The sequence below is a fragment of the Eubalaena glacialis genome, chromosome 14, assembly GCF_028564815.1.
Source record: "Eubalaena glacialis isolate mEubGla1 chromosome 14, mEubGla1.1.hap2.+ XY, whole genome shotgun sequence".
NCBI classification, from domain to species: domain Eukaryota; kingdom Metazoa; phylum Chordata; class Mammalia; order Artiodactyla; family Balaenidae; genus Eubalaena; species Eubalaena glacialis.
Genome location: NC_083729.1, coordinates 30,565,710 through 30,591,292, shown reverse-complemented (window position 1 = coordinate 30,591,292; position 25,583 = coordinate 30,565,710). Strand labels below are relative to the sequence as shown.

Below are 25,583 nucleotides of genomic sequence, written 5' to 3'. Positions count from 1 at the left end.
AGCATGGATGTATCATTAATCACCAAAATTTGAACCTCGTAGAAGATGGGCAGCAAGATAAGTATTCTGAGGTCTGCCAATCTCATTACATTTCCAGAACTCTCTTCCCGAAGGGGCATGGTAGTGACTGCAGCTACCCCCAGATATAACTTGTTTCAAATCTAAACATCTAACTAGCAATATTTTGTTCCACAGTCATAGAAAACACTCTTTCTCTTTCAAGCAATCTCTAATATGACTCTTCTCCTGGCCACATTGTTATCTTCAATACACCTCAATTTCATTTACTTGCCAATATATAGTGTCCTTGGGAAGAGAGATTCTAGGATTAAGCAAAATAAAGGGTAAGTTTTAAAATATCATAACTTATTTTTCATTCAGCAAACATTTGAGTACCTCTATCCAGGCACTGTCAGGCCACTGAGCATTTAAAAGTGAAACATATAGTTCCTGCTTACAGGTGATAGAAAGTGATCTCCTAAAAGCCAAATGATAAAAGATCAGCACCCTCCACTTCATCAAAAACGCTGAGCACTTACAACACCAGTCTGGTATTTGGCATTCTGGAAGCTAGAATTCAAAAGTGGTTTTTTGAAATGAGCATTAGCAAAGCTCTTCATACTGTTAGTAATGGATCACAGGGTTATAAATGTATCTAAATTTGGGGAAAAGGGTATTTTACAATTTCCTTATCTATAATCTTTTGACATTCATAATCAATACAGTTGGCAAATGTGTTGAAATGATACAGTATATTTAGGGACAGGTATGTATATATAGATTGATACATATATCAATAATATAAAATTAACATCATCCTTTAATTTCCAGGTGAAGCTGTGTGACTTTGGTTTTGCACGCATCATTGGTGAAAAGTCATTCAGGAGATCTGTGGTAGGAACTCCTGCATACTTGGCCCCTGAAGTTCTCAGGAGCAAAGGCTACAACCGTTCTCTAGATATGTGGTCAGTGGGAGTTATTGTCTATGTGAGCCTCAGCGGCACGTTTCCTTTTAATGAAGATGAAGATATAAACGACCAAATCCAAAATGCTGCATTTATGTACCCACCAAATCCATGGAGAGAAATTTCTGGTGAAGGTAAAAAAAAAAAAAGTTTCAGGTCTGTGCCTTTTAGTCAAAATCTTTGTGATCCCAAATCACCCTGTCTCTTCTGACTTTTCTTTTTAATATTTCCCATTCACCTTCCAAATTCAACTGTTTACCAATTTTTTGAGCACGCTTCCTTTTATATTATCTTTTCTTTATCTTCCTTATAGTTCACAGGCAGGGCACTAATCCAGGCCCCAACTGCCTCATTTTGAAACTACTCAAATAGCTTAACTGTCCTTCTCAGTCACCACTGCCAGATCCTTCTTCAGGAAACACTACTTTCATCTTACTCTGCTCCCGGGCATTTATCTCAGCCTCTCTTTAACCAGGCTGCATCTGTAGGTCTCTGTGATATGGCCCAAGTTTGCCTTCTAGCCTCATCCGCCATTACTGCCCTATGCAAGCTACTTTCAACTATTCGCTGCATTTTGCTTAGGCCTTTTCCCTGCCTACCGTCTCTCCTCCTTGCTGTCGAAATCCTTCCAGTTCTTCAGAGATCCCTTAACTTGTGGCTCATCTGAGAAGTCTTCCCTGAACCCCTCCTCCAAACTGTGTAAGATCTACTTAGGCTACTAGTTGGGTGTATTTATCTTTTCACGACCACTTATCTTCAGAACTAGATTCTAATCTTGAATGGAGACCTGTAACTTAGGTTCTTTATATACCACTTAAAACATTATTTAACATTCCCATAGCATTTGATAGAACCACTACTGGGGAACATCCCCACCTGAATTTAGCCAACCCTTGGAACAGGGGGATCTTTTTTTTTGTTTTCCCAAAAGTGCCAGACCTAATCATAGGGATTGATGGCCCATTAAACTGGGAAAAGTTTGAGTAACAACATATAAATAGTAGGCTTACTTGGTAATGAACAGAGCTAACTGAAGAAGTACATATGAGGGTTTTGGGATGTTGCCAAAGTCATCTTAGAGCTCCTTGGACAGTGTGGTCTGCAGACCTCTTAAATCAGAATCACTTGGTGAATTTATTAAAAAGAAGGCCCCGCTGGCTCTATCCCAGAGATTCAGACTCACCAGCTGGATTGATACCCAGGAATAAATACACTGAATACATTTTAATAAATACACTGAATGATTCTGATGCACATAGTGGACTGCCATTTAAGGAACAATGGATAAAAGTTTGAAGTATTTAGAATACAGAGAAATTAATAATTAAAATACTTATGGGAAAAAACAACTTGATTAGGGCAAAAACAAAAATATGGAAAATCTTTGCTAGTTTGGTGGTATTTAGAACTAGAAATAGTATAAGTCGTTCATTTGGCTCATCCCTGGATCCATGCCTTAGTAACAGCTGTATTGTTACATAGGGATGTTGTCAGTGTATAGTTACCTGGTTGCTTTGGTTTTGCAGTTGGCCCGTTTCTCCAAATAATTGGATAAAATATGTATGCCAAGATGTCACCACATACACCAAAATACCATGAACTTATTTGCTAAAACTTGTTAAGTATGAACTTTTCGTAATAAGTTATCACCTCACTGTAACCACATCTGTAGAAGCAAGGCAATGGCTTCAGCTACTTTTCCAGACCAAGCCCGAGACTAGAGAAGAACATGGCATCATTGGGGAGGGAAAAAAGAAACAAAAAAAATCAGCCTATAATCAGAGTCTGTTTTATTCATCTTAAAAAATAATAGTTAATGCTCAGCATTTATATGCTGAGCACCATTCTAAACCCTTTATGTGTATTAAATTTATTTCATCTTCTCAACAACCTCATTTTAGTCGACCGAGGCACAGTATACTTTAGTAACTGACCCTATGTCACCCGTAGTAACAACGCCAGCTCAAGCAGGCTGACTCCAGTCTGTACTTTTAACCTGTACTCTATACTGTCTCCTTAATAAACCAGATACACTGTGAATTCAGTAAATATTTATGGATCACCAGCATGTTAGCTTAAAGGCCATGTCCTTGAGAAGCAAAAATCCTCAACCTTATATTTCTATGGATTGAACTGCTTTCCAGTCAGAGTCACAGGTTTGGGATGCTCTATACGCTTAAATTCATGTATCTCATTTTGTCTTTTCCCTTAGCAATTGATTTGATAAACAACCTACTTCAAGTGAAGATGAGAAAACGTTACAGTGTGGACAAATCTCTTAGTCATCCCTGGCTGCAGGTAAAAAAAAAAAATGTATCTCTCTTGGCAAAAAAAAAATGTATCTCTCTTCTGCGATCCTCATTTGAGCAGTTCATGGTGATTGTCTTAATGAAACCACTCTTAAAAGCAATAGATTCTTCATGTCTTAGGGCCTTATAGTATTCATTTCACCTTTTTGTAAGGTGAGCATGACACATTATGTTGTCAAATATATTTTATTTTTAAAATGTCCACTAAAAGGTTTATATTTGCATTGAAGAGATCAGAGATGCCATTTAAAATGTTTGGCTTAACCCCCCAAAAGCTATTGCATAGATTTGTCAAAAGATACCCCCAAACTTCAGAGTAAAGAGAGAAGCTTTAGAACTATTTTAAAGGGAATGAGGGATAGAAATAACTTCAAAACAAATATAATCATATTTAGTCTCAGCAGTTATTAAATTATCCTGATAACAGATTCTAAGCACTTTCCCCTATTTTGAGAAGTAAGGTGTAGGCCTCTCCAACAAAATATTTTAGTGGTTATTATTAGTCACCTCAGAAGCCTGAGGCAATGTTTTCTTTTTTAATTTTAGAAACTAGTTCCTTCCTTCATGAGAGACTCTAAATTTGAAAAAGTACTTATCTTTAACATTGCTAACTTAAAATATTACAAATGAACTTATTGTATAGCAAGTATTTAGGAGGTAGGGGTTGTCAATTTTATGACTAAAAAACAGGTGCTGAGCAAAAAAAAAAAAAGGTTGACAGCATTGTTTTTTATGGTTCATAATCTTTTTTTTTCCCTAGGACTATCAGACTTGGCTTGACCTTAGAGAATTTGAAACTCGCATTGGTGAACGTTACATTACACACGAAAGTGACGATGCCCGCTGGGAAATACATGCATATACACACAACCTTGTATACCCAAAGCACTTCATTATGGCTCCCAATCCAGATGACATGGAAGAGGATCCTTAATTATTATTGAGCTAACTTCAATAAGGAAGGATTTCATGTTATGGACTGGTATTTTGCTGTATAACTGTTGTTCTTTGTAGGTTGTCATCTGAAAGGATGCAAAGACATGAGGAAATATGATAAGGAATCAGTGACACCAATACTGTAGTTCATATTGAGTAGGTACAAGAGGGGAAACTGAGTAATAAAAACACATAATGGAACCCAAGATAAAGCTTTTCATAAATTTTTACAGCATAAGCAATAACTGGTTTTTGTATTTTTCCTAATCGTTCATTTTAGTACAATAGTGGCACTTAATTTATCTTCCCTTTCCTATTCTTAGCATTATTTTTTTTAAAAAGAGAAAAAGGCAAGCTAGAGTCCAGTTATTGCGTAGCTTGACCAAATCATACAAGAGTTACAAGGTTGATTACTAAACAGATGTGCATTTATGCGGTAACTGAGAGGCTACCAGCATGCCATTTCCTATAGACTTTAAACATTTGTTTAACTGACCATAGAGGCATTGAGGGGTTTTTCCTAGACTCCTGGAAAGGGAGTGCTGGACTGTTTTATCTTTATTTTTTAGGTCAGTCAAGACTCCAAAACAGTGATCCCTAACCCTTTTGGAGTTGAAATTCTGAATATGCTCTTTGGAACATGAAAATTAAGTTGTCACCTTTTGTAAGTATTGACATGTTGCAACAGCCCCTAAGGTCATTCGGGACAACTGATGTACAAAACCAGGAGCAGGAACTGCTGGTCTCAGTGCTGAATTGTTATGTATGTCTTCTTATAGCTCAACTCTGCTGCTAAATATTCACGTTCCCACTGACGCCGTTGTGATGCCACAATTGGATTCCAACATTTAATAGGTATAGATCTGAACTCTAATTACACAATTTATCTTTATATAGGGTTGAATAATTTGAGGAAGAAAATTAAATATATGCTAAATGTAGGCCAGTGCAGAGTCAGTCAATGCTACAGGAAAGAATAACAGTATCCATTTGTTCTTCCCTTAGCTTACTGGAAGGCTCTACAGATATCTGGAAAGTTTTAAAATCAGTTATATTTTAAGCAGTTTGAGGGAGTGGATGGGGTGGAGCATGAAACAGTTTATAAGAGTACGGCTATATTATCAGCTGAGCAAATGAAAGAATGAAATAAGTTTTTTTTTTTTTAACACTGCAGCTTCAGCAGCCAGCCAAAGAGATTTTTTTCTACCCAGACAGCATATTTAAGAGGTTAGACTTTTTCATAGCTTTTTAAAAGTTACTAATAGTTTTCCCCCAAAAAAGTTAAAGATCTGGTGGGACCATTCACTTATAAAAAATCTAGGGACTTTTTGTTTTCTGATTCCTCAGTAATCATTGTAAACTTTTTTTCCCCTCCAAAAGGAGCAAAAGATGTGGAGCCAAAAAATCTGGCTCCGTTCTTTAATTACCTTTGTTGGCCTCGGCAGGTGACAATCTGTTTGAGCCTTGAGTTCCTCAATCTATAAAATAAAGATTATAATTCTTGCCTGTACCTTCCTCACAGTGTTGTTGTGAATATCAGATGTTTATAAGCTAAAAGTTATAAGAGTGTTAACTATCACTGCCCACAGAATTTGAGGTAGCAAAGGAAAAGAATGTTCTTCTTGTGAACAGACTAAGACTGAGAGGGCCCTTAGAGATCCTGAAGCTACTGCCTTATCTAGGACTAAAAATATCCTTGAGAGAATGGAAGGAAACACACAGTGCTCCTCTCTTCTGAGCTCTTTACATGTTTTACCCTCACAACAGCCATGAGGTAAGTGCACATGAACTCTATCTCACAGATAAGGAAACTGAGGCACAGGGAAATTAAGTAACTAGCTGCTGAAGGTCACAGTTAGGATGTGGGTTTGAACCCAGGCAATGTGGCTCCAGAGTCCTTCTTACCCCTCCTAACCATTTTACTATACTGCCTACCCCTAAATATCTCCAGGAGACACTCCACAATGTCTCAGTATTTCATTGTGAGACAGGAGTTTAAAAAATTAAACCAAATTAATTTTGCAAAACCTCTGGGAAGTGTATTTTTCCTGTGATAGAGGATAACTTCCCCAAATTTCTCTAAAGTAAGTCTGTTGATATCAGTGTGCTAAAATGAAGTAATTCTGAGTCACTAGGCACCCTATTGTGGTTTTACTGCGTAAGATGATAATTAACTGGAATGACGTTTGTTTGCTATACTTATATAATCAAACTTTACAAGCCATGAAATTAATTGCACTCTTTTTGTTTTTGTTGTTGAATGCCTAAGAAGTTTTCTAAAAAAAAAAAATTGTAAAGGCACTGTCAGATAATTTGGAGTTGAGTAATTTCTCCAGTTACTGTATAACCTGCATAACCTTTTTTTGTCTTGAAGTCATTGTGTTTGTATAAGAAATAATTGTTAGAAACATTTGATAATGTACAAAGTAGTCTATAATGACACTGTTTAGTACATTTTTATTTTTTATTACATCCCACTTTTTGTAAATATCCTCAAAGAAGCTTGATAATAAAATGTATTTCCATATCACCATACTTTTCCATGTGAAAACCTGAGCCTATCTCTAGTAGAGGTATCCAAAGAATATTTTATTTGGTTGTGTTCTTTTCCCAGGCTTTAGTAATAGAACTGTTTTGGAAATAGTATTTGTAAATGAAACTAATGCTATATTTAAGAACACAGATTTTTTTTTAAATCTGACTAAAATAAAAAACAACTCATTATTACAATTTTATACAAAATTTGAGGTAATAACCTCGAGGTCTCATTTCTTGGAATGAAAGTTTGGAATAATTTTAGGTTTTTCAGAAACTACCACCAAATATTCCACCACTGCAACTGCCAAAAGACTTAAGTTAAACACCTAATACCAAAGTACATGTACAGGTTTCAAGAAGCATTGCCTCTTTCCCCTTAATCATAAAAACTATTAAATAATTGGGAAGGGCCAACTATGGGTATTTTCATCTTCTAAAAATTCTCCAACCAAGTCTTTAAGGGTGGCTAGGAATGGCCCAAAGTTGAGCAGCATCTGAAAAATAAGACCTCCATCTTCCTTTAATTTAGCATGAGATAGAGAATGCTAGTCCTGTTCTCAGTGAAGCCAAAGAAGCAATAAGAAACAATCATTCATCACTCTGCCAATGAATTTCCAATATAGTTAAGCTGTAAATTCAAGACATATAGCTAGTATTCTTTTCCTTTAATTTCACAAATTTGTGTTGCTAATATAACAGTTCTTCAGAAAGTCCGTATGTCTGGTATTAATAAAAGTTTTTTGAACCAAAAAATGAGAACTTATAGAACTAAATCTTGACAGTTATCTGAAAATAAGAGAGAATTAACTCAGTTTAGAAAATTACTCCTCCTAAGCAGTCTGGATTTACTCTAAGTCATATTTTAAGTACCTGTTAGGTTTATTGGTTTTACTGTGACTTTTAAAATTTTTTTAATCTAATTTTAATTATAAAATTCACAGAAGCATATAAAAAATTCAAATACCAAAAAGGAGGACAAATAAAAAAGTCTTTTCCCACCCCTCAAACCAGATTGGGAAATTTAATAGTGATTATTGAAGTTCATAGCAATATAAGGCCTACCTCAAGAAAGAAGAAAAATTTCAAATAACCTAACCTACTATCTAAAGGAATTAGAAAAAGAAGAACAAACAAAGCCCAAAGTCAGTAGATGGAAGGAAATAATAATTACGAGAGGAAATAAAATAGAGACCAAAAAACAACAGAAAACATCAATGAAACCAAGAGCTGTTTTTTTGAAAAGATAAACAAAATTAATAAACCTTTTTACAAAATTGATAAACCTTTAGCCAGGCTCATCAAGAAGAAAAAAGAGAGGACCCAAATAAACAAAATAAGAAAGAGGAGAACAACTGTACTACTGAGATACAAAAAAAAAAAAACATAAGAGAATACTACAAACAATTATATGCCAACAAATTGGACAACCTAGAAGAAATGGAAAAATTTCTAGAAACATACAACCTGCCAAGACTGAGTTAAGAAACAATCTGAACATTTCAGACCAGTCATTAGTATTGAAATTGAATTTGTAATTAATAAAAAAACCTCCCAGCAAACCAAAGTTCAGGCTTCACAGGGGAATTCTAAACATACTAAGAAAAGCTAATACCTATCCTTCTCAAACGATTCCAAAAACTGAAGAGAATGGAATGCTCCCAAATTCATTCTACAAGACCACCATTACCCTAGTACCAAAACCAGATAAAGACTCTACAAAAGAAGAAAATTATAGTCCAGTATCTCTGATGAATATAGATGCAAAAAATCCTCATAAATTAGCAAACTGAGTCCAACAATATATTAAAAGGATCACACACCATGATCAAGTGGGATGTATTCCAGGGACACAAGGATAGTTCAATATTTGCAAATCAATCAGTGTGACCCACTACATTAACAAAAGGATAAAAATCACATGATCATCTCAAAAGAGACAGAAGAAGCATCTGATAAAATTCAACAGTCATTCATGATAAAAACTCTCAACAAAGCTGATATAGAGGGAACATATCTCAACATAATAAAGGCCACTTAACCACACTCAATAGGGAAAAGCTGAAAATCTTTCCTCTAAAATCCAAATTGGAAGGGAAAAAATAAAATTGTCTCTATTTGCAGATGACATGATACTGTACATAGAAAACCCTAAAGTCTCCACCAAAAAACTGTTAGAACTAACAAATGAATTCAGTAAAGTTGCAGGATACAAGATTAATACACAGAAATCTCTTGCCCTTCTATACACTAATAATGAACTATCAGAAAGAAAGCAAGAAAACAATCCCATTTAAAATTGCATCAAAAAGAATAAAATATCTAGGAATAAACAACCAAGAAGGTGGAAGACCTATACTCTGACAACTATAAAAAACACTGATGAAGGAATCTGAAAATCATACAAAGAAACGGAAATATATCCTATGTTCTTGGATTGGAAGAATTAATATTGTTAAAATGTCGATACAACCCAAAAGCAATCTACAGATTTAATGCAATCCCCATCAAAATACCCATGACATTTTTCACACAACTAGAACAAATAATCCTAAAATTTATATGGAACCACAAAAGACCCAAATTCCCAAAGCAATCTTGAGAAAAAAGAACAACGCTGATGGTATCATGCTCCCTGACTTCAGACTTTACTACAAAGCTACAGTTATCAAAACAGTGTATTGGAACAAAAACAGACACATAGATCAATGGAACAGAACAGAGAGCCCAGAAATAAACTCACACACCTATGGTCAATTAATCTACGACAAAGGAGGAAAGAATATACAATGGAGAAGACAGTCCCTTTAATAACTAGTGATTATTGGGCATCCTTTCCTTACTTTTTATATACAAGTAAATATCACTGAACAGAAAACAACCAGTCTGCATTTAGTGTTTTAATTGCTACGAAATTACTTCTAAGCATTTCTTTAAATGTAGCTTTTCTCCAACAAAAATGGAATCATAACTACAAAACATTTTGCACCCTACTTTTTTCACTTACTAAATCTTAGCAATCTTTCTATGTCAGAACATACTACTCTACCTCATTTTAAAAATATATGGATAGTTCTATTTAATCAGTCCCCTGTGAATGGCCAGTTGTTTCCAGTTATAAAACCAATCAGAATTCATGTTTACGTTTTAAAACAAAAATACAGCAACTAGCTTTATTGATTAGAGGAAACCCAATAATAAGTTTCATTAAATTGAGAACACACATTTGTACCAAGAATCAAACACAATCTTAAAAGATCAATTTTCAGTTGTACTGTATGGGCTATTTTTATTGGCTGTGAAGAGATAAAATATTTTAATACTTATTTTACCTGTGATATATAAAATGTGTTCCCTTTATTCTAGTTTCTTAGGCCAACTTGGGAGTAAAAAGTCCAAACTGAAATATCACCGCCAAGCAAGTTCACCAAACCCAGCTACAGGTGATGGAGAGGGTTTTGACTGACATGCATTCATCTGATGATTTCTACCATGAAGTCTCTGATGAGGTATCAAGGCAAAAAAGTTAAATCTTTCTCCCATCTTCGTAGGATTCATTAACATATCATAGCCCTGAAGTAACTGCTGCCTCAGTGATGGCTCATCTGATTTATCTAAAAGAACCTGAAAAGAAAAAGATTTCTTAGTGAAAATAACCAGGAGAAAGGATTCCTAGTTATTTGCAACAATACTAATGACTATTAGCTATTCAATAAAACAGTGCTTAAAATGTAATTTCTGATCATCTACCTTAGAATCATGGTGTGTTTATTAAAGACACAGGTTGCTGTGACCCAAACCTATGGATTTGTATGTTTAGCAGATATTCCCAGGTGGTTTGATCTACACTGAAGGGTTAAGATGTCTTCAAAACAGTTGTAAAATTCATACTCATACAGGCAGTCAAGTTTTCTTAACAAACGTGAATACTATTTGGAAGTCTTCATTTTACCTCAAGAGAGATGCATGAAACTTACCAGGCTGCTCCACCCCCACGCTGTCTGGTTACACTGAACCCTATGCTACCGAAAAGACTGGAACACCAAGGATCTGACTAACGGCAAGAGCATTAAGGCCAAGTGAACTTAAAATATTTATTGAAATAGTATGAAATTAAAATATTTAATAACAGTGAAATAACATAAATCATTACCTTCAGCCGCACATCAATGCCCATATTTCTTAAAAATGTTTGCTGTTTTATTGGACCCAGAGAAGCTACCTTCCCCTGGGACATTCTGCGCAAGTAACTGAAGTCCACGTCAGCTGTGAGGTCTGCTGTTCCCGGGGCAATTAAGACATCATGAAGCCTGTGGCCACAAAACCCCTTGAACATAATTTTTTAAATGATGAGTTTTTGTACTTTTAATGGTTATCATTATCAAGATTAAAGAAATGCTATCATTTTAGTACATTTTACATAACAACTGTTAAAAAGGAAAATATAGCCTAAATCAGTGGTTTACAAACTCTTACCAAATAGCACCCTTTCTTCAAATGAGATGCCATGTGGAAAACCCACTATAAAGTGCTATGTTATAGTGCCTGAAGATGCTGCCTTTGACAGTTGTTTAAAATTTTCATTAATGCCCATGGTGATGAAGTAGAAGAGAGAATTCTCCAGATGAATTCAGGTTACCAGAACCTAGATGGTGTTTTACAAAGTGTATCCATCAACTATATGCATCAGAATCACCTGAGAGCAAAGCAACTACACTCCAATAAAAATTATTAAAAAACAAAAAAAATCACCTGAGAACATGTTACTGGACTCTACCCAGACCTAGCAAATCAGAATCCTGGAGATAAGCCTAGAGAATCAGTGCTTAAAGGAAAAAAAACTCTCCAGGTTTTTCTTTAAAAATATAAAGTTAGAAATTGAGAAACACTGATCTAGAAAATGACTTAATAACATCTAATTAAATGTATTTCAATATACTTTAATTAAAGTATATTGAACAGAATTGATCATATTCCAAGACAGCGGTCCCCACCCTTTTTGGCACCAGGGACCGCTTTCGTGGAAGACAACTTTTGGGATGGTTCATGTGGTAATGAGAGCGACGGGGAGCGGCAGGTGAAGCTTCGCTCGCTTGCCCGCCACTCGCCTCCTGCTGTGCGGCCTGGTTCCTAACAGGCCGAGGACCACTAATGGTCTGAGGCCCAGGGGTTGGGGACCCCTGTTCCAACAGCATAAGAAAGGATGTTTAGGAAGGATAAAACAATACATCTGGAAAGGAAAAAACGTGTTGAAAATATGCAGAAAAAGTTTGAATGATTACAGTAGCTAGATCAAATCTATAAAAAGTAACAATGTTTTTTTAAATGAAGGAGGGGAAATTTTTAAGAACTTTTAAGAAAATCTTTCAATTTGAATTATTCAGATGCTTACTAGGATCTATGCAAACCTAGGTTCTGCAACTTAAGGAATAATGCAGACAATCCAGACCCTGTTCAAAGGAGAGGTGGACGGTAAGATACAGGGTTAAGGGTAATTATAATAACATGGATTAATTATAAAATAATGTAATACAACAGTGCTAAGCACTGTAGAAACCAAAATAAGATAAAGATCTTCAATGAGCTTCAAACCTAACAAATGACAACTGTAAGTAAATTGTACCAGTTAAATTCTGATAGATCATGTGACTGAATTATACATACTCTGAAGGTATCTGTCTTAGTTCCATCATGACCATAATCAGCAATCAGGGCAGCACCTCCAGTTAGTGAAATGCGTTGAGAAAGTTCCTGAATAATAACACCAGCATCAGGACACACTTCCACGTGATCCCTTGTTTCATCACACTAGTAAGGGAACAGTTGAATCAAAATACATCATTCAAAAGACCTGTTTCCTTAGGGTTTTTCTACAATGAGCATTTCTTAGTTACAATAAAAATAAATTCCTTCTCAGGGCTTCCCTGGTGGTCCAGTGGTTGGAACACCACGCTTCCACTGCAGGGGGCGCGTGTTTATCCCTGGTCAGGGGACTAAAGTCCCGCATGTAGCACAGCCAAAAAAACTTAAAAAAAAAAAATTCCTTCTCAATATGAATATGTTGTCTACACTCAACTTTTCACATGACGTTCTTTCTATTATACAGAACTCCCTGGTTCTCTGATTTTGTCCATTCAGTTTACAAAGATATTTTAATTTTAATGCCTTTTATAAAAAAGCATATGCCCTCTCAACCCTCCAGATGGCTAAGAACATTATCATTTTATTTATGGTGATTTTACTTCTGTATCATAATTCATATAAATATATTCCACTGGGTTGAAAGCATGGAAAAGGAATGTTTGTCTGCCTAGAACAGTGTCTGACACATAAGAGACACTAAAAAGTTGTGCTGGTAGAACAAATGATATAAATCCAATATAACAAAACAGACCCTATTAAAGCAAGTATATCTGCCTTCTTTTGTGGGAAATGGTACCCCAACGATATGCCCTATATCTAGCAACACCAGCTTATAAACTAGTGTCAATGTACCTGAAGCCCTAATTTCCCAAGATGTTCAACTATTAACTAAGGGTCCTCAAGAAGTACATACTAGCTTAAAACGTGTATTGACAATAAATAGTAATACTTGCCAACTGGACTAGCAGATATGAAATTTCACTAATTCCTGTGATAATGAAAAACTTTTTTCCTCATTGTGCAAACGTACGTTAACTTTTGCTCCCTCCTAACACCTATTGCAAGTGAAGTACTGACCTGCTCTGATGTCTCTGCCTATAATGGCACAGGTCTAAGAGGCACAGAGTCAAGCAGACTCAGCCCTTGAGTCTCACCTCATCTGCTGCTTACTAGAGACAAGTTACTTAACCTTGCACAGTCTACTTCATATACTAGGCTTACTGTGAGAATTAAATGAAATAATAAACCACTAAGCCTCCAGTGCTATTAAATAAATTACTGTGGTTTCACTATATAAACCATGGGGTCAGCTGCTTCAGGCATAAGGTGACACGACTCAGCGTTCCATGCTGACATTCTTAACATCCTAGACTGCTCTTCAAGACAAGAGATTCCATTACCATTTGCTCCATCCAAATGAGAGGGAAATCATCACTCCCTTTTTCATAAGTGTACACTGTTCAAGTGAAGACCTAAAAACAATCAGCTCTCGGGGGGTTAGCTCTCAGTAGCTTTATGAATTTGTTTCTCACTCAGGTAAAATAAGCCAGAGTATGAAAAAGTAGAAATGCTCACAAGCACTTAGGCTGATATTTTAAACTTATGCTTTGCAATGAAAACTTAATTCATAGGTTTATGTTTAAAAGCTCTTCTGCTTTTAAAATCGATAACTTCTAAGGCAGAAATTCTTAGTTACGGTCCAGAAAGTAGAAATCTTTTTCTGAGCTCGAAAAAAAGGGAATAAAACAGGCAATCTAAAGCCCAAACATTCCTGAGAAGTACAGGTTTTTTGAACGTTTAAACTCAAACCGAAGATACATAGGCTCTTGCAATTATTCCTTGAGGACAATAGAAAGAAGGAGTAATCAAATTTTAATTTGGGTGGAAGCATGAGAAAAAAGGCATGCTCTAACAGTAGCCCAAAGAGAGTGATAATAAAACTTACCTAATAATAGTTTTGAGAATTAAATGAGAAAATAGAGTAATAGGGGCTTCCCTGGTGGTGCAGTGGTTAAGAATCCACCTGCCAATGCAGGGGACACAGGTTCGAGCCCGGGTCTGGGAAGATCCCACATGCCGCGGAGCAACTAAGCCCGTGAGCCACAACTACTGAGCCTGCACTCTAGAGCCCATGAGCCACAACTACTGAGCCTGCACTCTATAGCCCACGAGCCACAACTACTGAGCCTGCGTGCCACAACTACTGAAGCCCGTGCGCCTAGAGCCCGTGCTCTGCAACAAGAGAAGCCACCGCAATGAGAAGCCTGCGCACCGCAACGAAGAGGAGCCCCAGCTCGCTGCAACTAGAGAAAGCCGGCGCACAGCAACGAAGACCCAATGCAGCCAAAAATAAATTAAAAAAAAAAAAAAAGAGTAATACATACAAAATATTCAATAAATATTGTTATTGTTACTTTACACTGTACTACATTGTTTTCACAGATACATAACTTCCTGTCAAGTAGGCAATATTGTCACCATTTGATAGAGAACTGAGGTAAACAGAGACAGTCAGGGACTTGCTGAGTAAGCACTTACTTTCTTATTACATTAAGGTCACATGGCTAAGAAATGATTTGAACCCAGTCTCCTGACTCTAAATCCTGTGCATTTTCACTATTAATAAAAAGCACCTTTCATGTTACAAGGAACTCTAAAATACTAACTCAGAAAATAAGACTGAAGATTTGGCTGGCAATAAACTAAGAAAAAAAAAATTATTCCTACTTGTATGAAGGCTTCTGCTGGGGTAGCACAAGGCGCCAAAACAAATCTCAGTTTATCAGAAACCTGTGGATCAATATCAATGAGTACTTCTCGCCATCCGTGTGGTGTTTTCTAAACACAAAATAGCACATAAAAACAAATTTTTGCAAGTTCTCAAAATTGCCTCTACCAAAATAACTTTTCTCCTCTTATCATATATAAGACAGATAACTAACATTTACAGAGCACTTTACCACTTAAATTATTTAAAGGCATTACTTCATTTCCTTTGAACAGTATGAGTAGAATGATAGATGCAAACTATTAATGCTGTTTAGATAAGAAATGGAGGAAGAAATAAGCAACATGGAAAGTGCCCCCAAAATGGAAAACAGACTTAGGAGGACTGATCAGAAGCTTCTGCCAACAAATTACTACATAATAATATATACTCTTAGCCCTACAAGTTACCAGTACATGTGCATTACCACCAAATCTTAAATCTCCTCACAGAAAGAATGAAGAAAATTTTTAATTTTTGGAATTTAAAAATATTTGCTAAAAAATAATCCTTCATTGCACTATAGTCATTTACTATCTCACATTCTCATACATCTTTATCCCAGAGGAATTAAGAATCCTTAATATCCTAAGAATTAAGAATTCTTAATATTTCACTTTTGCCTTTCAATTACTTATATTCATCAAACTTCCAAATATAGCTAACTTCAACAAGTAGTAATTAAACACCATAAATGTTTATTCTTACAACATAAGGCCCTTTATTATTCAATTATAAATGTGACTTCTTTCCCATCAATACCTGAAACTTATGCACAGGAAGAACATCGAAAAATTCATGTGCAAGATAAAAGCTGTACTCTATTTAAAAACAGAAGAAAAAAATTAACATTTCAGCATTTTCAAGGCAATCAATTGGTTGTTTTGAACATTAACAAAAAGAAAATGCATGGTTCTTCATAATGGAACTTGTGATGCTTCCACAATTATAACTTCCACAGAATCACCCACCTCTTCATGGCAAACCTACTGTGCAGAACATACATAGGAACTATTATTACTATTCCCATTTTCCACATAGAAGGTCAGAGAGCTGAAATATCCCAGTTATCAGTTTAATGTTTTATTCATCACCAGGCCCAAAAGAAATCAGAACTCAAATTTGTTAGCTGGAAGAGGATTTGAATTTCCTAAAATCAGCCAAGACGGTTAAGGCCAGGAAGGGCTGTGGTGCCTTGGCCAAGGTCAGACCACCACTTTAGGTTTGAGCTGGGGCTCATCAATATAACATCCTTGAGGAGTGAAGGGATTCTCCCACCACCCCTTCCTTGCCTTTAGGCAAGTAAGGATGATCAAAAGATGAGATAATTAAAGTAAACTCATCTACTAACACTGCTTCCTTCGGGCCCCACTGCCTTGGGCTACTTCATCATCAGTACTATCTGAGGGGTAGGGAAAAACTAAAAAGTACAACCGAGATCCATGTTTTGGTTTTGGTTTGCTTTGGTTTTTGCAACATCACATGAAATTATTTTCTAGCACAATGCCGTTCTCTATAGGTAAGGGACTTGGCAGCCCTGACTCAATCTACTACATTGCTCTACAAGGTTGTGGTCACCTATCACTACTGTGAGGGGTTGTGATCAAAATTCTTGCATTAATCAATGTAAAATAATTACCTTTTGGAACATCTTGCAGATCTCGGTACCAGGAAATTGGAATTCCAGACTTAGTGACACCTTTCATATATACTGGGGATCCAGCATTTCGCTCTAATAGGACCTTCTCTTCAGTCAACGTTAATGCTTGAATCTCACTTAATTTTTGGCTCACCTCTACCAGATGTATTGAAATGTCACAGTTTTTCAGCACAGATGCAAGCTGACTGAACACCTAAATATAAAAAGAAGAAACTGGCAAAATCTTGTTGAGTAGATTTTAGGTTTTCTAACCATTGACCTCAATAATTTGCTCATGTCACAGCAAAAGTAATAATTGGTTTCAGAGAACCTCACACAAGTCACTCTCCAGCAGTCTATGAGAATCATAACCTACTGGAGTTATTAAACATAGTCTATATAAGAAATGAACAGTACATAGTACACAGTACAATTTGGTTTCCTACTGATAAAAATTAGAATTATGACTAACAAATGAAAATAAAAGCTTTAGCATCCAATAATAACAATGATTCAGATTAGGGAGTCTAAAAAAAGACCAAAGAAATAAAATGTATATAGCCTTGTTTTTTCTTAACTTTGAAAAAACAGAGATTTATTACTTATAAGACCTGAAAATTGTTATACACATCACACCTGGGGCCACACAGCAAGTTCATGGGTAAAGAGCTAGGCTTGATTTTAAAAAGCTGCTATGAAGAGAGTATCCCAAAGAAGATCATTGACTAGCCACTGATACAGCAAGTAGGGCCCTAGAAAGTGATGCGGAAAGTCAAACTGCTGTATCTCAAGTGATTAGGCCAGCAAACCTTGGGCAGCAGGAGGCTGTGGCAATAGCTTGAAAAAAATAAAGAAAGAAAAAAAGAAAAAGAAAAAGCTGCTATGCCTACAAAATCACCTCACCCCTGAGATGATCAGACTGTATCCACAAGAAATCAGATTTGAATGGCACTAATTACTTGACAGTTTAACTTTAAGATTCTTTCCCATTTTCAATTTCTTCTTAGCCACACACATTTTTTTGCTACTGTAAACATGAGAAAAAAAAGGAATATACTAATGTTTTATCAATATTTTAATGCTAAAAATTCAATGCCAATTGTATAAAGTATATCAATATTTTTTTCATTTGAATTTAATACTCACTGGTGATTTGCCTCCTACTTTTGAGACCTGAATATGCAGGTACAGACCGATTAGGACAAGACGACTTTTCCAAATTTAGTTTTGAGATGAAACTATACATGGAAAAACTTCTTCCCAAGAGAAAAATCCTTCAGAAATATGATCAAAAATAAAAACAAGTCTGTAATTACACCTTTGGCTATTTTCTTTACATTCCTTTAAATTCTTTGGCTTTTTAAGAGTTCTCAGGACTTGATCTTCGGAAGCATCCTTTAGACATTTTAAGAGCTGTGGGTATAGTTTGGTGCATATAGTTTGGAGCACGGAGTTCAAGGTAGAGCACAGAAATAAGTCTGGTTGTGAACACCTTGAGGGTGTTCTAAGAGGGTAGCTGCCAAAGATGTTTACGCATGGGAATGATAAAGCCAAGCATTTTCTTTCCAAAAGACAAGCATAAAGAATGGATTATGGGGGACAGGGATTAGGAATTTGGGATTAACAAATAAACACTACTATATATAAAATACACAACAACAAGGACCTACTGTATAGCTCAAGGAACTATATTCAATATCTTATAATAACCTATAATGGAAAATAATCTGAAAATATATATATAATCACTTTGCTGTACACCTGAAACACTGTAAGTCAACTATACTTCAATTAAAAAAAATTTTTTTCAAGAAAAAAAAGAGCTTTGGGCTTAATTTTTAAAGTTCTTGAAACAAAATATTGAGAATCTTATTAAATATTTTATATTCAAATGACTTTGCCAATTTAAAAAGATACAAAATAGAGCCCTGGAAACATAAATCAGTGGGTTCCCCTCACCACCAAAAACATACAATATAATAAGGATTCTTATTTGTCAGATATTTGTAAATTTTCTTTGAAAAAAAAAATCCTTCAATTCTTAATTTCAAGCAGAAATCATATAGCATCAAGAAATTTAAATTTCTTTAAATTGAATATGCATTTTTTTTTTTACACTGATTTGTCAGGTACACACAAAATAAGCTCACAATTTATTTTGGGACATACAATGTAAGTAACTTTGATGTTAGTAGATAATGCCCAGTAGCTATTCATAGGGGTTGTACCAAAATATACTTACAAGCAGTACATGAGAGTTGCCCTTGCTCCCCATCCTCACCAACCAAGGTCTGACAACCTTGGTGTTGTCAGACTTTCTAATTTTGAGGGTACAGTGGTTACTCACTGTGATTTTAATTTTCATTTCCCTGACTACCAATGAGTCTGAGCATCTTTTTGTCTTCATTAGCCACATGGATTTCCTCTTTTATGACAGGCCTGTTCACATCTTTGGCCTGACTTTTCTATTGAGTTATCTGTCACCTTCTTACGGATTTAAAGGAGATCTTCGGGGCTTCCCTGGTGGCGCAGTGGTTAAGAATCCGCCTGCCAAGGCAGGGGACACGGGTTCGAGCCCTAGTCCAGGAAAATCCCACATGCCGCAGAGCAACTAAGCCCGTGTGCCACAACTACTAAGGCTGCGAGCCTAGAGCCCGTGCTCTGCAACAAGAGAAGCCACCGCAATGAGAAGCCCTCGCACCACGACGAAGAGTAGCCACAGCTCACCGCAACTAGAGAAAGCGTGCACAGCAACTGAAGACCCAACGCAGCCAAAAAATAATAAATGAATAAAATAAATCTATTAAAAAAAAAAAAGTTCTTTATGTATTCTAACTACCAGTTCTTTGTTAGTTATATGCGTTACAAATAACTCCTCCCACTTTGTGTTTTGTCTTGTCACTTTCTTTATGGTGTCTTTGAAGAACAAAATGTTCCTAGTTTCTTTAAAGAACAAAAAAGTTATTAATTTTAATGTATTTGAAATTATTAATCTTTTCCTTTATGGCTTCTGCTTTTTATATAATGTAAAAAACTCCCTACTCAGAAGATGAATATATTCTCCCATAATATCTTCTAAATGTTTTTTACTTTTAGCTTTTACATTCTCCCCTCACCCCCATTTTTTTAAGATTAGAAACAGATAACAAGTAATGATTCATTATATTATTTTGACATTACATTTTACCTGAGAAATATGAGATTAAGGAGGTAAGACTGAAAACCAAGGAAATCAACAAAGTTTTCAAACTCAGTCAAAAGTAACAAGAGTCAGGTACATGAGACTTTAAGACATTCTTTTATTACTTACCCTCAAAATATCTCCCAAGAGGGTACCCCTGCCTGGGCCCAGTTCCACCAGTTGGAAAGCTGCATTTTTTCCAGTGGCTATCCATTCACTGATGAACCATATCCCTAGGAGCTGTGACAAGGAAAGAACTACATTCAAGCATTGTAAAGCATAAAAGTATACCACAATATAAAACTCTATGTAAATAGACTTTACGCCGGAAGGCAAAATGTTTCCTAACAATCATATACGTTATTTAACATGTTAATATATGTATACGCACACAGGAACTTCACTGGGACTACAGTACAACAGACACCACTTAGGAAGCTTAGTAACAGAAGAAAACACCTAGTTAAAAGGCAGCCTCTACTATAAAAGGTCCCCTGACACAGATAAGAGGATATCACTTACCGAAAGGTACTAGTATTTAAAAGCAAACAGACATATGAAATATGATTCTGCCATTTCTTCATATTCATGTAATTTCAATAATTACATGGCTTTAAATCATAATTAATATTTTTTAATGCCTAGATTTTTCTTCCTTTTGTGTACTATTTTCTATTTCTAAATTGATCAAAGGTTATATATGGAAATAAATGAACTAGAATTCCTGAAAAGAATTCAAAGTTCTTAAGGAGACTTCTACTATAAATACGGCTAAATAAGGGGTATAGGCTATAGAGCGCATTTTGATTCCACTAATTCCTCAGTATTTTTTATCTTTTCTCTCTTCCTTCTTGAGGGAACTCTCAACCTTCTTCTTCACCTTGCCTGTTGTCTCTCTTCGTCTTTCCATTCTCATTTTTTCATCTGGTTCTCCTCTTTTCCAACACCTTTTCTTCCATTTCTTTTCTTTTTCTTTCCTTCTGTCCTTTGTATCTCTACATTTCCTTTTCCACAGTAAAGCATAAACCTTTCAAATGTCCTCGATACCTCTATTCCTTCATTATATAAACCACTAAAAAATTAAAACTTGATGAATCACCAAAAACAAAGCTGTAAAACACTACTCTAGAATACTACTACTTGATCTACTCTCAAATGTTTGATAATTAGTTTCTTCTAGAGTTTACATTGGATATTACCTCCCCAAAGATCTGACTTATTTCAGGTGAAGTAATGAAATCTCCTTTTTCTCCTAGCATGTCACGGTTCACATAATAGCCCTACGTAAAAAGAAAAAATGGAGAAAACAAATTAATTTTCAAATAAGCTTTTTAAAACACCCCTCCAAAATCTCACATAATGTATACAATGAGATAAACAAGTTATTTCATAAGAAAGTTCTCTCTTCTAAATAAGCAAAATAAACAGCGTCTTTACCTAAATTTTACAAAGTAACAGTCATTTTGCAGAACTGGTAGAAAAACAATCACTCCTTGACTACAAAGGCAGAAGCCAAGCAGGGCCCCTCTCCACACTGCACAGCTGCCCTCCCTCTCCTGCCTCCACACGAAGACCCTGGCTGCCCCGCAAGCCCCTCGCCCAACCTCTCCCACTGTGTTTCAAATCAGCCCTGCCTGCTCTTGAGGCTGCTTCTTGACCTGGGTGCTGGTGACACGGGAGTGTTCACTTTGTCAAAATTCATCAAGCTGTATAAATGTGATTTATGCATTTTTCTATGTGAATGTTATATCTCAATAAAAAATTGATTGTTTTTGTTTTGTTTTGTTTTTAATTTGCTCTGCCTGGCCATACATCCTTGCCATCGCAAATGTTCTCCTTTCTCCTTTCCCATCTCTCCCTGGCAATCTTCTACTCAGTAAGACTGAATCTGCTCAAATGCCACCTTCCCTGACCTCCTCCTCCAGCCCTCCAACCTCCGGCAAGACCGCATGCCTCCTTTTCTAAACTTATTTCTTTATATATCTAAATTCTTCACCAGAAGGATTAGTCATTTGGGGGATGGGACTATGTCTTATTTACCTTCATATCCCAAGTTTTAGCGTAGTGTTTAGCCTTCAAGAAACACTCAAGAATTGTTTAAAATTTCCCTATGCCCTTCAAGCCCCTTCTTCTACCAGCTTACTCTCAGCAGGTGACCTGGGCTCCGGCTCACACAGGAATTAAAGAATGTTATTAAATAGACTTCCTCAGGTTCCTGACCCCATCCAGCCTCCACTGTTCCCATTCTTTCCTCGGGACTCAAAGGATGAAACGCCTACACCTTCTGCTCTTTTCCAAACTTAACCCTGTGCTCTGGCTCAGTCATCATTCCTCACATAACCCTCATGGGCCAGGATCTTTCTATCACAGCTTTCTCTTACAGCTTCAACTTTTCCCCCTCTGCATTAGAAATTTAATTAAGTCACTTCCATCTTTAAAAAAATTTTTTTCATTCCATACAGCATCTCCCCTCTAGCCTTTCTCTTTCCCTTCGTAAGGAAGTATTTCAGGGGTGGGGTGTGTGTGTGTGTGTGTGTGAGAGAAACGAACCACTCTGGCAGTCTAATGAACACTACAGACCCTTCACAGAATGTTTTTAAATGCACAGGACTTAAAACACACAGGACTAAATATGAAATCAATTGAAAAATACTTATCAGGCTTCCCTGGTGGTACTGCGGTTAAGAATCTGCCTGCCAACACAGGGGACACGGGTTCGAGCCCTGGTCCGGGAAGATCCCACATGCCACGGAGCAACTAAGCCCGTGTGCCACAACTACTGAGCCTGCGCTCTAGTGCCCGCGCACCTAGAGCCCGTGCTCCGCGGCAAGAGAAGCCACCTCAATGAGAAGCCCGCACACTGCAACAAAGAGTAGCCCCCGCTCGCCGCAACTAGAGAAAGCCCACGCGCAGCAACGAAGATCCAACACAGCCAAAAATAAATAAATAAATAAATAAATAAATAAATTTATAAAAAAAGAAAAATACTTATCAAATATTTTAAAAATAAATTTGTGATATAGTAATATATATACACCTTTATAAGTGTATTAAAAAGCAAAATTGAGCTGAAGTTCTAATAAATAATGAAGTTTTGAAGTACAGAGAAGTACAATAGTATTTTGAGATATCATGATCACTCTGTTGTGATATGACAATGTCAGTGATTTCCACTGATGCTAAAATCACAGAGTATTGCTGATGGTACTGGTTGTTGCCTATGTTCATAATCAGAGAAACGCTAAACTTCAGTTAGAGGTTAATGAAAATAAAAGTGTAATTTTTATTCCCATCCACGTCTACAAACCCCCTGATTTCTATTCAAGGATCCCTAGGTTAAGAACCTCTACTTTAAATTCGAGTTACCTCAAGACTTACTCCTGAAAAACCTTCTCTTCTCTAAGTATACTCTCGCTGGTTCCTTTTTATTTTAACGTCATCTATAGACTGATGATGACCAAATTTATATATGCATGCCCAATCTTTCTCACGAACTCCAGACTCTTATGGCCAGCGGCTCACTTACTATCTCCACCTGATGTCACTGCCAACACAATGTACATGAATGCACCTCCTAAAGGTTTCCCATTGCACTAACACAAAAATCTAAATTTCATGAAAGCACTGCATGAACTGGCTCCTCTCCAAACTCATCTCACACTACTTTCCTCACTATCAAACCCTCCCACCCGCCAGTCACTGCCCTGCAGCCCCACTGGTGCCCTTCTCTTCTCTGTGTACCAAAGCATTTCCCAGCTTAAAAACCTTGTGTTTCTGGATCCTCTGCTGGGAACCCACTTCTCCCAGACTTTTGCCAGGCTGGCCCATCCCCATCCTTCAAGCCTCAGCTCAAATGTACTGGCCTTCCCCGACCACCTACCTAAGGAACTTCTACAATCCCTATTCCCACCACAGTATTTGCTTTCAATCCCTATTAACCCAGTTTTGTTTGTTTGTTTGTTTTTTCCTCCCTCAGAAGCACTTACAACAATCCACAATAATCTTGTTTAATTATTTGTTTCCTTGTTTATGGTTCATTATCTCACTAGAACATAAGCGCCATGCTCCATTGTCCACTGCAGTATTCCCAGAGCCTGAGACAGTGTTTGGCACATATGGCGCCTCAATAAATGGATAAATGATGAGTGGACCTCAACTCTAACCCAGAGATGTTTGTTTTAAAGTTTCTCCTTATCTGAACTTTTGGTACATTGTAACACTGCATATAGGCATTAAAGGATCTCTTCCTTTACTAAACCTCTGGACCCTGAGTCACTCTACTATATCCAACAGCAAAAGGCCAAACGAACCCCAGGATTCCACAGATCTCATATTTCAACCCAACAAAAGGTGAAACATTCTAAAATAAAAGGACCACAGGCTTTCACCAAGTGACTTTGTAGAGCAGACAAGGAAATGAAGGTCAAAAACCTGTGACAATGCCTAATGCTAGAACGTAAACGCCCAGACCTTCCATTCTCAATGGAATACGCTCCCAGTGCCTGCTGATGCCATCCCAACACAGCTTTCCAGGCATTAAATTCGTATTTCCTGTTGCCTATTGGACATTTCCACCTGAGTCCCACAGACACTTCAAAGAGTTCGGATTGAACTCTTTCCTACCTCTACCTCCTCCTGAATTCCCTTCTTCCTGAAAAATGACTCCAGTATCTACCATAAACCGAGGAAGGGAAGTCATCCTTCCTTCATCTCATAAGTCCAATCGGTTACATTGTGCCCTTAACATCTTTGTAACTTGTCCTCTCTTTAAAGCCACTGCCGCTGACTTGACCCAGCCCTGACCAACTGACAGATTCATTTATCTGTCCCCAGGTCTTTGAGCGTGTCTCTTCCCCTGAAAGGCAACTGCCAGGGCTGAGGACCTTCGGGGTCCCCTCTGAGCATATCCTCCTGGTTCACACCCCGCAGCGCAGCTAGAGCGGGCCTGATCCCCGGGCTCCCCGACCCATACCTTGGCTGGGTTGGTCAAGACCTCCTTCATGTACTCGGCCACGGTGATGGGACCAGTAGACTTGATTTTGTACATAAGATGCCGCAGCATAGGGGTCACCGGGTTGTCTTCTGCCGGCTCATTCCCGGAACTGAAGTACTTTCCTCTCCAAAGACAAGGAAGGACTGTAGAAAACACACATTAAACGGCATTCATTAGAAACCTTAGTATTGGCATGTGCACAGCAGCCGGAGTGATTTCAAAGCGGCTTCGTCAACCCTTCACCTCGGCCAAAGCCAGGAAAGCTGTCTCGGGCCCTCAGCACGCCCAAAGGGCGCAGCAGGCACGCGCTTGGCCCACGACCACACAGCCGTTTCGTGTCTGACGCTGGACTCCAGGCTGCAGTCCAGAGCGCCCCGGAGCCCCCTCAACTGGAGAAGGCGCCCCGGGCGGTTTCCGCGGCAACGGGGGCTCGGGCACCGCAATTGCTTACCCGCGCGCACGGCGCACAGCCGCCCAGCGCACAGTAGCCCAGCGCCTGCCGCAGCGAAGACGCTCATCCCGGACTCCGCACACAGCTGCTAGCCGCCCGTGGGTGGGAAGTGCTCCTATTTCCGGAGGAGGACACGCCCCCTGCAGGAAGTACGTCACCCGGCC

General features: G+C 37.4%; 2 protein-coding genes across 8 annotated transcripts in view; one reads left to right on the top strand and one right to left on the bottom strand.

The window, feature by feature from the left end:
- Positions 1–6,869, top strand: part of PRKD3 (protein kinase D3) — an 83,548-nt gene extending 76,679 nt beyond the window's left edge. For all 3 annotated transcript variants that reach the window (XM_061168713.1, XM_061168711.1, XM_061168712.1), the window contains 3 exons: positions 832–1,099; positions 3,178–3,263; positions 4,035–6,869. In XM_061168713.1, coding sequence (XP_061024696.1) covers positions 832–1,099; positions 3,178–3,263; positions 4,035–4,208 — 528 coding nt within the window. In that variant the 3' untranslated portion in view covers positions 4,209–6,869. The remainder of the gene's footprint in view (positions 1–831; positions 1,100–3,177; positions 3,264–4,034) is intronic.
- NDUFAF7 (NADH:ubiquinone oxidoreductase complex assembly factor 7) lies at positions 152–25,523 on the bottom strand. Of its 5 annotated transcripts, none has more exons than XR_009697229.1 (11): positions 25,420–25,523; positions 24,948–25,111; positions 21,175–21,255; positions 20,105–20,215; positions 16,795–17,008; positions 15,918–15,976; positions 15,116–15,226; positions 12,410–12,553; positions 10,899–11,072; positions 10,078–10,369; positions 152–322 (listed from the first exon to the last, which is right to left on the bottom strand). XR_009697229.1 is itself a non-coding variant. In XM_061168714.1 (10 exons), exons 1-10 carry the CDS (start codon positions 25,484–25,486, stop codon positions 10,154–10,156), a joined length of 1,341 nt encoding a protein of 446 aa, XP_061024697.1. In that variant the 5' UTR covers positions 25,487–25,523; the 3' UTR covers positions 10,008–10,153. The 5 variants fall into 5 exon arrangements, 3 of the variants coding, with proteins under 3 accessions (XP_061024697.1, XP_061024698.1, XP_061024699.1); XR_009697230.1 differs by lacking the exon at positions 152–322 and adding an exon at positions 4,278–4,296; XM_061168714.1 differs by lacking the exon at positions 152–322 and having other exon boundaries at positions 10,008–10,369.
- Between the last annotated feature and the right edge of the window lie 60 nt (positions 25,524–25,583).

Bases quoted from the DNA above. Each gene is read 5' to 3' on its own strand.
- NDUFAF7 (XM_061168714.1), bottom strand. From the start codon at position 25,486: ATGAGCGTCTTCGCTGCGGCAGGCGCTGGGCTACTGTGCGCTGGGCGG. The intron at 15,977-16,794 runs GTAATTATTTTA...GTTTTTAAATAG, and splicing joins TCTGCAAGATGTTCCAAAAG to AGTACAGCTTTTATCTTGCA. The intron at 15,227-15,917 runs GTATTGATGGGA...TTTTGTGTTTAG, and splicing joins TTCCTGTGCATAAGTTTCAG to AAAACACCACACGGATGGCG.